General features: G+C 37.9%; 1 protein-coding gene across 1 annotated transcript in view; it reads right to left on the reverse strand.

The window, feature by feature from the left end:
* Positions 1–4,535: 4,535 nt before the first annotated feature.
* The window catches only part of LOC145676865 (uncharacterized), a gene marked incomplete at its 3' end in the record, with an annotated part of 38,898 nt that continues 28,863 nt past the window's right edge, over positions 4,536–14,570 (reverse strand). The window contains exon 2 of the mRNA XM_081747657.1: positions 4,536–5,555. Coding sequence (XP_081603783.1) covers positions 4,536–5,555 — 1,020 coding nt within the window. The remainder of the gene's footprint in view (positions 5,556–14,570) is intronic.

Genomic DNA, 14,570 nt, shown 5'->3' on the forward strand with positions numbered 1-14,570 from the left:
GGACATCTATAGTTCATAATGATGCTAAGACGCATCCAGGTCAATGCGAAAATGGGAGAAATGTAAGGACGTTGTCAAAGGGAACAAACACAGCATGTCCAGACCTGAGTTTTGACATAATTGGACCTTGGTGATCACCCAACCCACGTTAGTGAAGACATTCGACGAATTGTTTCCAAGTTTTGCAACCAAGTGTACCAAAAACTGTATAAGAGTGGTAGAAATCATGACATTTCCTAAAGACACATACAGAATGGCTTGATGAAGAACTGACATTTAAATTCCGGAGACAGATGGAACGTCGATCAAATCCTGGCGGTTGTCCATCGAAGGATTTCAGAGAATCTATTGACAGAACTAAACGGAGGAAAGCGGAAGATTTACGTACATCTGGAAGTACGTCGGAACTGGCTTTTGCTGCCAAAATGAGGCTTCGGGTATCAGAACAAGATGTAAAAAAAGTACTTCGTGAGGTGACAGAAACAACTTCGAAAGGTTCGTAAGATGAGACAAGCGTTTATGAGCGCAAAGGACCAGAGCATTTTACTCAAACCGTGCACCAAAGAAGAGGCGCTTGCATTGCTTCTCAGTCATAAGTTAACCAAAAGCCAATACAACTGTCTACCTCTTGGTGCCAAAACACGCAACGCAGATATTTATCCAAGTTATCACATATTACTCAAGGCTAAGAAATCTGTTACCCGCCAGATGAGAGTACTACTGTTTCATATGTCAGTGCAGAAATTAAATCGCAAGCTTTATTGTAGAAAAAAGTTGATCGAGTCCAGTGCATCGAACAGCAGATTCAAGATCACCTATCAACTGTGAATGTCAGTGGATTCCAATTTACTGTGCATCACGAACTCATTCTCACTATGGTAGATGGAAAAGTTGTAATGCACTACTGAACAACAAATTTCTTCAAAAGTGTTATATTTGCAAAGCATCTCTCAAAGAAATTAATGCGTACCTACATACAATTTTTTGAGTGCCTCCTTTATATTGCATATAGACTCGATTTCAAGATATGGCAAATTCGAAAGAAGCACAAGGCACTATTGAAATCACGAAAACATGAGATTCGGAAGCAGTTCAGTGCAAAAATAGGCCTTAATGTGATAGACCCAAAGCAGAAGACAGTGGAACAAGCAAGGATGGGAACACTACTAGGAGATGTTTTGCGGACTCACACCGATCTTCGCAAATAATGGGGATTTCTGAACAACTAATTAAACGTTTTTCGGTGATGCTATCTGTAATCAATTCTGGACTTGATTTTGATCCCAACGCTTTTGACAGTTATGCACTGGAGACAGACAAACTCTTTGTTCATCTTTACAGTTGGTTCTATGTGTCTACTAGTGTCTATAAAATTCTTGTTCATGGATCGGCTACAGAATGCCATTTTACCAATAGGTCAACTTTCTAAAGCACGGAATAAAGACTTACGAACATTTCGGGAAGATAACTCACGCAAATTCTCTCGCACTATTAAGAATCAGGATATGCTGATATTACTTCTGATCCCTTTCTTTCGCGTATTAGGCACATGGCTACCGGGAAGAAAAGACGTTGCTTGTCACGTGAAGAATGACTGCTGTTAAAGACGTTGGAGCGTGGAGCAGGAGGAGCCAACGCGGCGTCCAGCAAACAAAAGAATGAAGACATTCCATTTTTATTCAGCGATATTGACAGTGACAGTGATGATTGACGTACAAATGTGGTTTACAAAATCAATTCTTGTTTTTTATTTATGTGTGTTAGTGTAATGAAGACTTGTATGTATGAGTGTAGTGCAGATTTTTATGTAAGTGTACTGATGTAATGCATACCAATACGCAGTTCTTCATCAGTATTTACAAACATTTCCTACTAACTCTCTCCTGCACATAAAGCTAGTGCAACCGAATGATGAACGTGTTCGTTAATTCTTAGTACTATAAATATTCAATTTTCACATATTTGAGGCATTAGAAGCATTTTGTACATTGTTATAAACAGTTATAGGTTTTGGCCAGGTTTTTGCTCGTTCTGAACCACTGTGCAGTAGGAGAAAATAATAACAAAGTGAGCATCTTGTGGGTTTCTTCCATAGCATTTTCTTCTGAATCGAAATCTCTGTCTCGTTTGGGATTCAAATTACGGGTCTGCTATCCTGACCAAGGTCGCCCAAAGGAGGAGGAGGGCAGGGTGGAAGCCTCCCTGGCTCACGAAAATTTATACGTAATATAGCAAACCACACATGTAGGGTAAGGGGGAAAAACAAGGAATGTCCATGGTGTGTTTTATCGGGTGCTCTGTTTATTTGTTGGTGGCTCTTGGTACTATTTGACTGCCATGCATGCGTAGATGTAGAAATGTTCCTGTAAAAAGGCAAAAGATTTAACTAACCCTATTCTTTTTTACGCTGTTTTTAATATTAAAACGCAGTTTTCCAGAAAATGCACTTTTTTGACATAGCTTCTTTTCCCCCCCTTACCCTATATTAAATACCAGACGTAATATAGCAACCATAGAATGGGCCCTCCCAAGAATTTTTTTCGGGCGCATATGATCCTGACTGAGGACCTTTGGCTTTTCTTCATCACTATTTTGGCATCGAGGGACTAAAAATATCAATTGAGTACGAGTAATGCAAATCAAAGGCGTACACATGCATAAAGAAATCGATTGTACAATTGATAATAATTTAGATCAACTTTAAGTCTAAAAGAATCCGATTAAATATAAGGATCACTGTTAACATTAAACAAATTGAAAATAGTTCGGAAAATGTATCGGTAAATATCGGTGTCCATTTGCCGATACCGATAAATCGGTATATCCCTAATAAAATTCACTGCAAGTAAGTCCAAAATTTACTTTACACAACACCAATGCACGTACTGTTGACTTACATATCAAACCTCTGTCATCTGCCCAAACGTTATTCATCAACGAGAAAACCCTTCCTGCTGGAGCTGAAGTTCCGGGAAGGGGAAAAAAAAAATACTCAACTATCAGCTGGAGATTGCACGTTGGAATGTCATTTTGCTTAGCATGGCTGAAGAGTTGCATCCATTAATCCAATGTTCTCGGGATTGCTGCCAGAGTAGGTGTTGCTGTGCTGAGCTTTCGTTACCATACAGCGGCAACATCTTCAGAACTATGTGTTGAAGTGTGCTGGTCGTACAGATTATATAGTGGTCTTTAAGAATCGCTGTGTTCCTATTGGTTGTTTATGTTGGCCAATGGCGTGCTCTGATTTTGCTGGTGGAAACTGCTCTCTGATTGGCTGATGGTTCTTTTCGTACTGAGAAGCTGGAACCAGATGTCAGGTAGATGATAACCTTCGTCTCTGTTGATGGATGGCTTGTATGTACGGATGAATAAAGATTCATGTATTTTCCTGTCCCAGAACTGTTTACATTTCTTTAGTACTTCAATTTGGTCCCACATGGCCGTATGATTGTATTGTATGCAGTGTTCGGCTATTGCAGATTTTTCGGGTTGTTTAAGTCTGGTGTGTCGCTGGTGTTCTTTCATTCTATCTTCAATATTCCTTCCTGTTTCACCTATGTAAGTGGCGTTACATTCACAGGTGATCCTATAGATGCCTGGTGTCTTTAATCCCAATAAGTCTTTTGCACTTGGTAGTAAACTTCTGATCTTCGGTGGAGGGCAGTGTACAGTCTTGATGTTGAATTTCTTCAATAGTCTTGCTAGTTGGTTGGAGGTTTTTCCCATATATGGAATAAGTGCAATGTTTTCCTTGTCTGCCGTGTTGTCCTCTTTTGTGGTGCAATCTCTGCTACTGTATTTTCTCATGGCTGTGTTGATCTGTTTCGATGAATATCCGTTGAATTTGAATACTGTTTCCAGGTGAGACAGTTCTGTGCTTATATTATCTGGATCTGCTATTTGGTATGCTCTGTGTATTAGAGTATTTAACACCCCCATCTTCTGTGCAGGATGATGAAAACTGGTAGCATCGAGGTAGAGATCAGTGTGTGTGGGTTTCCTGTAGATTGAATGGCCTAGACTTCCATCTGGCTTCTTGTATACGAGTACGTCCAGGAACGGGAGTCTTCCTTCTGTTTCTGTTTCCATTGTGAACTGGATGTTGCGGTGTATAGAATTCAGATGCTGCATGAATTCGTCGAGTTTCTGTCTGCCATGGGGCCATATGACGAATGTGTCGTCTACATATCTGTAGAATACTGTAGGTTTGTATGTTGCTGTTTCTAGCGCTTTGTGTTCAAAATACTCCATATAGAAGTTCGCTATTACTGGAGAGAGAGGAGAGCCCATTGCTACACCATCACTTTGTTCAAAGAAATTGTCTTGGTAACTGAAGTAGGTAGATGTTAGGGTGTGTCTGAAGAGATGTACTATATCCTTGCTGAAGTGCGATTCCAGGAGTTTAATAGAATCTTCCAGTGGTACCCTCGTAAAGAGAGAAACCACATCAAAGCTGACGAGTATGTCATCTGCGTTTGTCTTGATGCTCTGTAGCAGTTGTACGAAATGGCTGGAGTTTCTGATATGGTGTGTACACTCTCCTGTTAGTGGCTGTAGCAGTCCTGTTAATTTCTTGGCCAGGCTGTACGTGGGGCCTCCTATGGTGTTAACTATGGGTCGTAATGGAACTTCTTTCTTGTGTATCTTCGGAAGGCCATAAATCCTTGGTGGTATTGAACCGGAAGGTTTAAGCCTCTTCTTTTCTTCTTCATTCAGACTGGAACTTTGTATTAATCTGGAGGTTTTCTTTTCGATGGCCTTGGTTGGATCTCTGTCAATTTTTCTATATGCTGGATCTTCCAGTAGGCTTGTTAATTTGGAGTGGTAGTCTTCCCTGTTGAGAATGACGGTCGCATTCCCCTTGTCTGCTGGTAATATTATGATGCTGTCATCAGCTCGTAGGTCATTGAGGGCTTTCCTTTCTTCTCTGGATAGGTTGTATTTCGGCTTCTGCTGCTTGGCCCTCATAAGGACCGTAACGGCTTGTGTGCGTATGTGGTCTGCTGCTTCTTGGTCTAAGTGTTTTATTGCTTGTTCAATACCGCTTACAGTTTCCGTGATGGGAATGTGTTTAGGTGTTGGAGCGAATTTCAGGCCTTTGCATAGAAGACTTGTAGCTGCTTCACTTAGTCTTTTGCTGGAGAGATTCACCACTGCTTTTTCTCTGCTCGGATGAGACGGTTCAGGGTTTTGTCTTCGGTTAAGCTTTTCGAATTTCTTCTTAAGATGAACTGTGTGTAATTCATGCTGCCTGCTACCATATGCATACGTGATGGAATCTACAAATTCCCAGTCCCAGGTGTGGAGCACTGTCGATAGATACAGAAGTAGGTGTTTCATTTCCCTGTCGTGCTGGTCTAGTCTTCTGTGAAGTTCCTGTATCTGTTCCCTGACTAGAGCGTGGCTGGCCCTGATAAGGACCCGTTGTGGCTTCTGTGACTTGATGTGACTGGTTACCTTGGGGAAATCTGGAATGATACTTTGGTCTCTGCATCGTAGTAGGAAGGCCAATCGAGATAACAACTTCCCTTTTGTTCGGCGGAGTGTCTGGAGTCCTCAACACGGCAGACAAGGAAAACATTGCACTTATTCCATATATGGGAAAAACCTCCAACCAACTAGCAAGACTATTGAAGAAATTCAACATCAAGACTGTACACTGCCCTCCACCGAAGATCAGAAGTTTACTACCAAGTGCAAAAGACTTATTGGGATTAAAGACACCAGGCATCTATAGGATCACCTGTGAATGTAACGCCACTTACATAGGTGAAACAGGAAGGAATATTGAAGATAGAATGAAAGAACACCAGCGACACACCAGACTTAAACAACCCGAAAAATCTGCAATAGCCGAACACTGCATACAATACAATCATACGGCCATGTGGGACCAAATTGAAGTACTAAAGAAATGTAAACAGTTCTGGGACAGGAAAATACATGAATCTTTATTCATCCGTACATACAAGCCATCCATCAACAGAGACGAAGGTTATCATCTACCTGACATCTGGTTCCAGCTTCTCAGTACGAAAAGAACCATCAGCCAATCAGAGAGCAGTTTCCACCAGCAAAATCAGAGCACGCCATTGGCCAACATAAACAACCAATAGGAACACAGCGATTCTTAAAGACCACTATATAATCTGTACGACCAGCACACTTCAACACATAGCTCTGAAGATGTTGCCGCTGTATGGTAACGAAAGCTCAGCACAGCAACACCTACTCTGGCAGCAATCCCGAGAACATTGGATTAATAGTAGACGCCAGCAAAGCTTCAAGATCATAGTTGCATCCATTCTTCTGCACTCGATAGTTTTTTGTTTTCTTTCTTTTCTCTTTCCCAGGTTTCTACTTTAAAAGTTCAAAATTTTTTAGCAACAACAACTTCGTCAAAAAGTTCATCAAAAGCCAAATCATGGCTTTACCAACATTTTAGTTTGTCTTTCCTGAGCTTTCTTCTATATTATCCCAACAGATTATTATTATTTATTTATTTATTTTATTTTATTTTTTTATTTTTTATTTTTTATTTATTTATTTATTTATTTTTTATTTATTTATTTATTTTTTTTTTTTTTGCAGATGGAGTCATTGACATCGCCAAAATTGTTCTCTCAAAGTTCTATGTAAGATATACACAGCTCATAAAATGTTTTGAAGTCATTTTGTATGGAAGGCTTTTTGCTCTAATCGGAACAAAATTATAGTTTCTTTTTTCTTCCAGATTTTCTTTTAATTTTTGGAGTGCACCTGCAATATCAATGGCACTTGATTTGTCTCTCTCCATGGATAAAGATAGCTTTCCTACACTGACCGGGACATTTCGACAACCAGGCGGGACACCGGGATTACTCTGAAACCGGAACTGTCCCGGCCAAACCTGGACGTATGGCAAGCCTACTCTAAAGTAATTTCACATGTACACTGTAAAAAATTATAGGTCACATTTACTGACCGATTACCGTTAATTCTGTCTGCCAAACGATTACCCTAAAATTTGCGGTATTACTGTAAAATTGATGGTTATAGGCCATAAAAGGAGGTTTTTATGTCATATTATCATAACTTTAACACTAATAGCGTAAATTTTAGGGTAATCGGTTGGCAGCCAAAATTGACGGTAATCGGTAATGTGATCGTAATTGTTTAGAGTGTATTTCCGTTGTTTCCAGGTCACTCCTTAGGTCACAGTTAAAAATAGGTATATCTTGTATCAGACAGACACAGAAAAGATTTTAAATTTCTGAAATCGAGAAACACAATTTATGCTAGTTTGATTTAAAACAATTTTGATATACCGGGTGTATCAAAAGTATGGGATCATAGGCCAACTTTGTTATGAGTAAAGGTACAGAAAAAAGAAGAAAGATAGATGGAAATGTTGTTGGAAATAGCTAGTTTTCAATCGCACCAGTCAATCTAAAATGCTATTTTGTTTCAATCGCACCAGTCGTTGACACCCTATGTTAAGCTAAGGATGTTCGAACGAAACGCAAGGACATGCAATGTTCGAACGGAACTTAAGAAAACACAGTGTTGGAACGGAACGTAAGGTCACGCAATGTTCGAACGGAACGTAAAGACATGCGATGTTCGAACGGAATGTAAGGACACGCAATGTACGAACGGAACGTAAGGACACGCAAAAGTGATAGGAGGAACGTGCATATTATTGTGTAAGAGAACTTAGAGCATTTCGAATTCGTTTCCTAACAATATTGTATTATTGTTATGAAGAGGGCCAAGAGAACACCCTGCTGAACTTGCAGCGTTGCTTTTCCATTTAACATAGGATGTATTACCAGTGTGGATTCCAAATGGCTGTGGTGATAGGAAAAATTCCACCAATTTAGACTGAAAACTGCCTATTTCCAAGGACCCTTCCTCTCTTTCCATTTTCTTCGTATCTTTACTCATGAGAGAGTTGGCCTATGGAATCGGACTTTTGATACACCCTGTATACCTGTGAATGCTATATTTTGCTTGTTTCTTTACAAAATGTATTTTCAAGCTTCGGAGAAAATAATGTACCGCGCGGTAACTAAACTTCGAAAATCGAATCGTGTGAGAGTTGTGAAGTGAGCATTAAACATTGTTTACTTCAAATTCTGAGAATCTGAGAATAAGTTTTATGTTAACCATAGTATTTAAAGACATACTGAAACATTGTTATGTGTTTTAGTGTAGTGTTTTATTATTATTATTATTATTATTATTATTAGAGCAATAACGGAAGAGATTTCGAGAAGCGCTTTCTTGCAATCGATTCAGCGTCCCAGGAAAAGGTTCCATCACTTCCATTAACCTATTACTCAAACCGGAAGTGGTTGAAATTAACTATTTTCGGTTTCAACAATTTTCGGCGTAGAACAAATACGATAGCAGATAGCGACAATTGTCTTTTTGCTATCGATTTAGCGCCTCAAGGGAACATACAGTCACCATCAGTAACAGTCTACCAAAACTAGAAGTAGTTGAAATTTACTAGTACTTCTGATTTTAATATTCCAGAGCAATAACGGTAGAAGATTTCAAGAAGCGGTTTTTCTGCAATCGATTCAGCGTTCCATGATTATACGCCATACCTTAGGCTACACTATATTAATATAACGCTATAACTATCATATGAAAGTAGCAGAAATCAACCTTTTCTGGTTTCAGCGTTGCTCGCCATAGAACGAAAACAGTGACAGATGACAAGTTGTTTCGTGCAATCGGTTCAGCGTGTCAAAAGAAAATATCATCACTACCTGACACTCTACCGAAATCGAAATTGACTGAAATTAACTTATACTGATTTCCGTAGAGCAAAAATGGAAAATGATATCGAGAAGCGTTTTTTTTTTTTTTTTTAATTTTTAAATTGATTTAGCGTTCCAAATATAGGTTGTCTTGGATCACTGGTTGTCTTGGTCCAAGGATAGGAGTGTCTTAAACCAATCTCAAACAGTGATTGGCGAAATGTATCAGAAACAGGGAACTTCTAACATGCAATATCATGAAACAGATCATCTCGAATGTCTGGTGCATGGGGTCGCGGGTTCAAACCCTTCTCCCGCCAAGTAAACTTTGTGATGGACAAACACCGTGTGCGTGGGTTTCTTCGGGGTTCTCCCGTTTCCTCCCAATTTCTTCATTCCACCATTTCATTCATTTCTCATCATCACCATCTCCTTTAGCCTAGCCGGCATAACCGTGGGACGTAAAACTCAAAAATTTCATTTAATTTTTTTCATCAACTCGAATGTGTTGGCTCCTGCTAGTTTGTCAGCAAGTATAGTACGGAAGGTATAACGTCGTTGGCTTCCCGCGATAAGTTGTAGTGACGTTTATGGGGAGTGGCCAACTTTGGTTACTCATGGCTCGCTGAGCGCAGTAGACGGATGGTGGTGATTGGCTAATCTCTTAGCACACTCCCAGTGACGGGCAGGTCCAAGCTTGGGAAGCGAACGACGTTATACCTTCTGGACTATAGATTCTTTCTTGGTGACGTAATTTTCGGCTGTTCCAGACGATTTCATCTCCACTGGTGATAACTAGTTTTATTTCGAGACATCATCATCATCATTGTCATAGTCAAATTCTAACAATAATTTTGCCATCATATTATAAACTACTAATAGGAGAATTCATCCTTGATTGCATTTTCTGAGTCCGAAGGTACCGGAAGAGACTTTAAATTGGCCGAAGCACTATTTTTACAATTGTCCTCTGGTGTGTGATTGGGTCTATCGAAGCAACCAGTAATGTATCTGAATTTTGCATTAGATATATTTTTTCACACTTCTATGAGCAAATTAGAGAGCAAATATATTTTAATGACTCTCTCTATATAACTTGTCCATTAAATGTTTATCTATCTGCCATATGTACACAGTAAAACAGAATTCCACAAGCAAGACTGAATCCAAAGTCCAATCAGCAAATCAGTGAATCGACGCGTGGAGCGGGGAATGGGTTAGGAAATCGGAATTGTTCGGAGGCGCCACAGGTGACTTGCTATTAGAGGTCTGTACGGGCTCGGATCTACAAGGCATATATCAATTCGGGCCCGGGCCGTAAAAATTTATTTATTTATTTATTTGCCGTCAACACAACAGGCATAAGCCCAATTATAGTGTTAGTGTATTACCTAATACTTTTACAATAGTTTTCTTAAACACAGATTTCATTTATGTCAATTTCTTTGTGTTCGATACATATTTTGTTGTAACTAGAACACATTCTCCAGATTGGTGATTTCAATAATACGTTAGTCCTTGCTTTTTTTGCAATAGAACCGGCCAGGGTTATCAGGACGATTTTTAAGTGTCAGGACATGAAAATTTACTGTTGATAGAATCCGTACAATTAAAGTCATTTTGTACTATTTTATGGAGAAAACTCATATCTATCTCATTTCGCCTTTGTTCAAGTGTAGGGATACAGAAGTTGTCTATTAATGTTAGATAAATTTTCATAATATGGATAGATTCCAGTTTGCTTGTACTTCAAGTATTTGATAAATTTAGATCGGTCTTTTCCAGTTGGTGTCGGTATTGCTGTTGTGATGGGTTCCAGATCACAGCAGCATATTCCAGTTTTGATCGGACATGGGAATAATACATTTTGTTAGAATGGCAATATTGTTAAATTCCATTTCCAGTTCTAATTATGAACCCTAACAACTTGAGAGATTCATTATGTTCTCTATATGGTTATTAAATGTCAGTTTCGTATCAAATGTAACTCCAAGATCTTTGACTGAATTTAATCTATTTAGCAAGATCTGATTCATTGAGTAATTAACCTTTATTTGACTTTTGTCTTTGGTAAATGATAAAATGTTATATTTGTTTATGTTTACATTAAGTTTGTTAAGAGAACACCAATTAGCAATATTTTCCATGTCACGTTGTAAATTGAAACAGTCATGGATGGTCTTTATCTTACCGTATATTTTGAGGTCATCAGCAAAAAGCAATTTGTTACTCAATAATATATGATCAGGGAGATCGTTAATGAATAAGAAGAACAATAACGGACCTAGATTAGAGCCCTGGAGAATTCCAGAATATGCAATATAATCAGTTGATTTAAGTTCTTTGTAGATAACAGTTTGTTTACGATTATTTAAATATGATGAAAAGAACTTGATCAAGGGAGAAGAGAAATTATATTCACCTAGCTTATGCAATAGTGCTTTGTGATTGACTCTGTCAAACGCCTTTTCAACATCTAAATATATTACATCAGCCTGACATCCTACATCTAACGAGTTTGCTATAAAGTCTGTGATAAATGCAAGGTTTTTTGTTGTAGATTTGTGTGGAGTAAAGCCATGTTGATATTGTGAGGTTACGGGTTGGATGTGGTCAATTATCCGTCGGTATAGGATTTGCTCAAATATCTTTGCAAAATTAGGTAAAATTGAGATGGGCCGGTAGTTATTTATTTCCTATGTATTATTGGTTTTTGGTATAGGGCAAACTATCGATGATTTCCATTTATCCGGAAAAACGCATGGTTTTAAAGCGACGTTGAATGCAATTCTTAGCGGATATGTAAATGTGTGTATATATACGCCCTTTACAATACATGGAAGTATTCCATCAGGGCCAGCAGCAATTCTGGGCTTTAATTTTTTTATTGCCATTTCTACTTCAGATTGAGTGATTTCCTCAATGCTAAGTGACTCTAGTTTTTTTTTTTATTTACATAAGTTAATAAATTGTTTGTAGGAATGTTAGTGACACCTTTATCTGGCACATATACTGACGAGAAATACTGTGCTAAAGCATTGGCTGTTTCATCATTATGATAAAGTTCGCGTCTCTCATAATTTAATTCCTCCCTTCAGGAAGATGTTTAGTGTTATCAGAACTTAAGTTCCACGATCAGTCTTTATAAAGTTCCATAATTCATTAGTATTGTTATTAATGTTATTTTCAGACTCTTGTATGAACGCTCTGTATTCCAGCTTAATGTCTTTCTTTATTTCCCTACATAGGCTAATTCGTTGAATTTATTGAGATCATTTACTCCTTTATTACATTTATATTTTTTTATGATATACAACTATATTTCTCGGGCTTAACTTTATACATATACTGTACCATTGGACGTTGGACCATTCTTTCTAGAGAACTTAGCACAACTGCAAAAATTAAACTTTTAATTGCTCTAAAATAAAAATACAATTTTGCGTTAATTATAAAGTTTTTGTAATTCGGCCTTATTTCGGGATCATTTTATTAACACACAAGCTCTGGGCGAGCTCGAGCCTAAATGCTAAAACATATTTCGGACTCGGGTCGGGCCTCACATTATGAATTCACGGGCCGGGCTAAAAATTCCGGCCCGTGAAGACCTCTACTTGCTATAGTTTATGCAGGGCTGTAGTTTATGCAGGGTTTTTGAGATTGGGGGGAGAGCCTTCCTTTCAGCAAGTACCTTCAACTACCCAAGTAAGCCCCGAGACAAGCACAAGAAGATATTGCATCACCAACCACCATCGAGATGCTCAATTCATTACCGAGCAATTGATTATTTGCGCCGCGGACCCCACTTACGCCCCCTACCTTTAGCCTAGAGAAATAATTATAGGACATGAAAGTAGTTATTTCGTTTAATTTGGTCTAATTTAAACTTATGGGGGAAATGAACTATACATAGCAATCTCTTTCAAATGTGAGAACCACCACGTTCAAATTTATAACTAATTTAAGGTATTTTTCTTTGTCCTTTAATAAAATAATACAAAAAAAATATTGCGTCAGTAGAATCATGTGCTACCGTGGGCTTCTTTACTACTTTTTTGGTGACACGTTACTCGCAGAATATAATTGTTATCGTGTGTATTATCGTCTGTTAGGTGCAGAAAAAAGAACTACGTTATAGTAATTCAACATGGAATTTTTCCTGTCAAACATTTGATACCGCTCAGCGCTCGCATGAAGAGCGTGCAGAGATAATTCATGTGTGTACATATTCTCGTTTCTAATATTTGGTCTACTGTTAAAATTCAAATAAATTAACGTTCTTCATTTTCTTTTGCACGCTATACGTTTTCATTGGGGCGAGATTTTTTTTGCACATTTTTAGTTACGGTGTTAACTTACAGAGGGATACTTTATATGCTTCTGACAAACATCACCCTACCACTACCCTTTTTCCACAGCTTTCTAGTCACCCACGCTTAAGAGAGAGAGAGAGAGAGAGAGACAGAAATTCCACGAGGTGTGGAAAGACATGCAGCTAATTTTTGCAGCCACCAATCTTGTACATTCTTTTATGACATGTAAGCGACAGCGCTGCCTAAAAAAATATATGTCCTATCTCACTCTATCCCCCTCGTGTTCACAGATCCGAATAATTGACCCCTCCGAACAAATTTCACTCTAAAAGGAAAAAAAATACCTTCTCTACTTTTGACGGATGATTTTGGTTACACGAGAGACAAGGAGAAACGAAGGTTGAGTTTACGTTGCAAGCGATGTAAGAAATGATTGAACACGTGTGTGTGAAAAGCGTATGTATATATATATTTGAAACAAGAGCTGTCATAAATATAGAAATTCTTGACGTCCGGAATGTCAAATGTGTTATTTGGAATGTCTTAATTGATGTCAAAAGTCGGAAGCACTATCAGATAACTGACATCCAAACCTGGTAGTTTATTACTTTTTCTTTTCATTCTTTCCAATCTCAACACGGAAAAATTCTTTTTGGAGATCTCGTGAAAAGTACAGTGAGCACGTATATATGAAAATTAGGATAAAGCTTTGAGCAGTCTTGAAAAGGCAAGTGACGAGATGATTAGTGATCTGAGTATATAGCATGAAAAAATTGTTTTATTCTTGACATATTATAAAGATACCCTTTACATGACGTGTATATATATATATATATATATATATATATATATATATATATATATATATATATATATATATATATATATAAGAATGGATTACATGATCCAAAGAGCAGCAAGAATTAGCTCTCAATCATTCCGGGCGAGGGAGGTTTTTGTATTGAGTTGAGTTGAACTCAATACAAAAACCTCTCGCGCCCGGAATGATTGAGAGCTATTTCCTGCTGTTCTTTGGATCATGTAATCCATTCTTATATATTATTCTCAATATATCATTCAATGCATAAGCATAAGAAGCCACTAGGAGAATGTGTCAACGTAATTCTCAGAGTGATTTGTTTATAAAGAAAAATGTAAAAAAGATTATTCTGTGAAAATAAGAATATCTATTGCAAGGTTAGGGGTGTACTGCGACTAATTTCACAAGTGACTATCATTTAGTTCAGTGGTTCTCAACCTTTTCTGACTGACGACACACTTTACTGAACTTCCATGACACATTTGTTTGATATTTTTATTATAAATATACAACAGTAATATCTATTATAATAGTGAAACCAATTAGTTTTTGTAATGACTCTATATAGTACTGAGCATTATTGCTACCATTGGAGGTGTCGATTTGTACAGTCTATCACGATTTTAACTGATTATTATTAAATTCTTCATGATTTTTAAAATTCTGAAATCTCGCGACACACCTTAG

Source organism: Thermobia domestica, unplaced genomic scaffold (assembly GCF_964235325.1).
Source record: "Thermobia domestica unplaced genomic scaffold, izTheDome1.hap1.1 HAP1_SCAFFOLD_444, whole genome shotgun sequence".
NCBI lineage: Eukaryota > Metazoa > Arthropoda > Insecta > Zygentoma > Lepismatidae > Thermobia > Thermobia domestica.